Source organism: Penaeus monodon, chromosome 14, assembly GCF_015228065.2.
Source record: "Penaeus monodon isolate SGIC_2016 chromosome 14, NSTDA_Pmon_1, whole genome shotgun sequence".
Classification (NCBI taxonomy): domain Eukaryota; kingdom Metazoa; phylum Arthropoda; class Malacostraca; order Decapoda; family Penaeidae; genus Penaeus; species Penaeus monodon.
In genome coordinates, this window is record NC_051399.1 from 22546240 (window position 1) to 22548759 (window position 2520).

The 2520-nt window shown below is 42.0% G+C and overlaps 1 protein-coding gene across 1 annotated transcript in view; it reads left to right on the forward strand.

Annotated features, from left to right (window-relative positions):
* LOC119580648 (MAP kinase-activating death domain protein-like) overlaps positions 1 to 2243 on the forward strand; it is a 5994-nt gene extending 3751 nt beyond the window's left edge. Inside the window, exon 4 of the mRNA XM_037928750.1 lies at positions 2111 to 2243. Within this exon, the coding sequence (XP_037784678.1) occupies positions 2111 to 2243 (133 nt within the window). The remainder of the gene's footprint in view (positions 1 to 2110) is intronic.
* Positions 2244 to 2520: the final 277 nt, after the last annotated feature.

Below are 2520 nucleotides of genomic sequence, written 5' to 3' on the forward strand. Positions count from 1 at the left end.
GTTTTTTTTTAGGGTTATTATATATTATTATATAATTTTTAATAATATAATATATTATATGTGTGTGGTGTGTGTGTGTGGGGTTTTGTGTGTGTTGTGTGTGTTTGTGTGTGTGTGTGTGTCTATTTTGTATGGTGTGTGTGTGTGTGTGGTGTGTGTGTTGTGTGTGTGTGTGGGGTGTGTGTGTTGTGTGGTGTGTGTGGGGTGTGTGTGTTGTGTGTGTGTCTTTGGAATCTATGTCACATGGTTCCTGTCAGATAGGCAGTCTGGCACATGGATTCTCAAAAGTCATACTTTCCTGTAACTAGAATATTCTTGGAAACATTTTATTCCAACAATGTTGCATGTCCAACAACGAAGCCCGATTTTATGCACAAAGGATGAATAGTTTCGTGACATGATAAAGTGCCACTTAACAATATGGTGAGGCCTTTTCCACTACAAAATCTGCTCTCAACTTTTATAGGATCATGAAGTTAAAGATAAATTATTATTCGTAGCAAACAATAGGGGAAGAATCCACAATAAATGTTAGGTGAGTCTACAGCAAGTGGACGTATTAAGCAAGATAAGTGTATTTAAAAATAATATAAACACTTTAAATACAAGGCCGCGTCCTGAACACGTTTATTCTGTCCAAACAATGGGGGAAAGAATCCACAATAAATGTTAGGCGAATCTAAAACAGGTGGTCGTATTAAGAAAGATAAGTGTATTTAAAAATAAGATAACACTTTAAAAACAAGGCGCGGGGTCCTTAACAAACGATATTCTGTCCAATACTACTTTCTTTGCCGCAGCCCCGCCTTAAGTGAAAGTATATAATCATAATTTTTCAGCCAAACTCTTATTACGTCATAAAACAAATCTTTAGACTAGATAACTATCAAAATCATAAATAGGAGGACGAGACTGCAATAGCGAAAAATAAATTTCTTATCTTAGTTTAATATTAAATTTCCCCAATCTGAAATGTACAAGTAAGTTAAATCGCGGTTGCAATACCGTAGAGTTTACATACGTGAGTGAAAAACACTGCGTTGTCAAGAATTCAAAAAGATGTACACATTTAAATGTTCAATGTAAAGCTGAAATAATCACACAATATGTTGTAAAAAAAAAAAAATAAAAAAAAAATAAAAAAAAATCAGCAGACATCGAGTAGCGAGTTCCCTGAATCGCGACTCTTTCTTTTTCTTTTCCAACTTGTAGTTTCCCCTCTCGAGGGAAAACGAGTCGTCCTTGGTTTTCTCACTCACTTATCAGCTTGACCTATGTTGAAATCTGAAAACTATCATGTGGTGTGTGGTGTGTGTGTGTGTGTGTGTGTGTGTGTGGTGTGTGTGTGTGTGTGTGTGTGTGTGTGTGTGTGTGTGTGTGTGTGTGTGTGTGTGTGTGTGTGTGTGTGTGGTGTATGTGTGTGTGGTGGTGTGTGGTGTGTGTGTGTGTGTGGTGTGGTGTGTGTGTGTGGTGTGTGTGTGTGTGTGTGCAACAAAAGTGAAACAAAATGTTTTATGACTGGGGGTTATCCGTCGCTCTCTCGCCCATATCATCTAACAGACTTTTATAAATCTGGTTTAAGGTATCCGATATCTTTAAAATACCTTGTCTCACAGAAACGCAAAGGGTATTATGCAAATAAGGAGAAAATAATAAATGAGATTGGCGTCTCCGCCTCTTCCTTTCTTCGGCCGAGCGGAGGACAGGCAGAGGACGAGGGAAGGCGTGCCACCTTTATGAAAAACTGACTCTTATTGCATTCCCGAAGGAAGATGCTGATATGTGCCTCGACTTGGAGAGCTAGCTGAAGCATACGGATTAAAGGGTAATCCTTAGAAAAAAAATTTAGGGGGGGAAAAAGAGAGAGCAAAGAGAGAGAGAGAAAAGGGGAGGGGAGAGAGAGAGAGGAGAGAGAGGGGAGAGAGAGAGAAGAGAGAGAGAGGAGAGGAGAAGGGAAAAGGAGGGAGAGGAGGAGAGGAGCGAGGGAGAGAGGAGAGGAGAGAGAGGAGAGAGTAGGAAAAAGAAACAGCAAGAAATGGGCGAGAAGAATATGGAGATGCAAGACAAGGGAAGCCAGCAGCGGAAATATAACCTCAATTATACTCACCAGAGTCCTTGCGGTGAGGGTGAAGACGAAAGACGAAGCCCCCCTCAAGGACGTTTCCGGGTCCGAGAAATGCATCTTCAGGTTGGCAGAAGTATATCACGTCCAGTGGCAAGGGGAAAGTCCTACGGCGAAATGAAATAAACGCTTGAGGTGTCCTTTTATTTCATGCCATCACAACCCAAACGCAGAATATCAAAGCATACTTCCATGTATAGTGTTGCGAAAGATGTTGAAATAGCATAAGCATGGCTCATAATCGAGCAAGTGCCGCACCTTGTGGTCATCTGGTGGATACCTCCGGAGCAATTCAGGGGGCTGCACGGGGGCGGCCCTACCGGGAGTGCGCGCCCCGACCACCACCATGTAGTCCAGCAGCCGCGGACATAACTGCCGCCGCTGCGCATCTGTGGCCA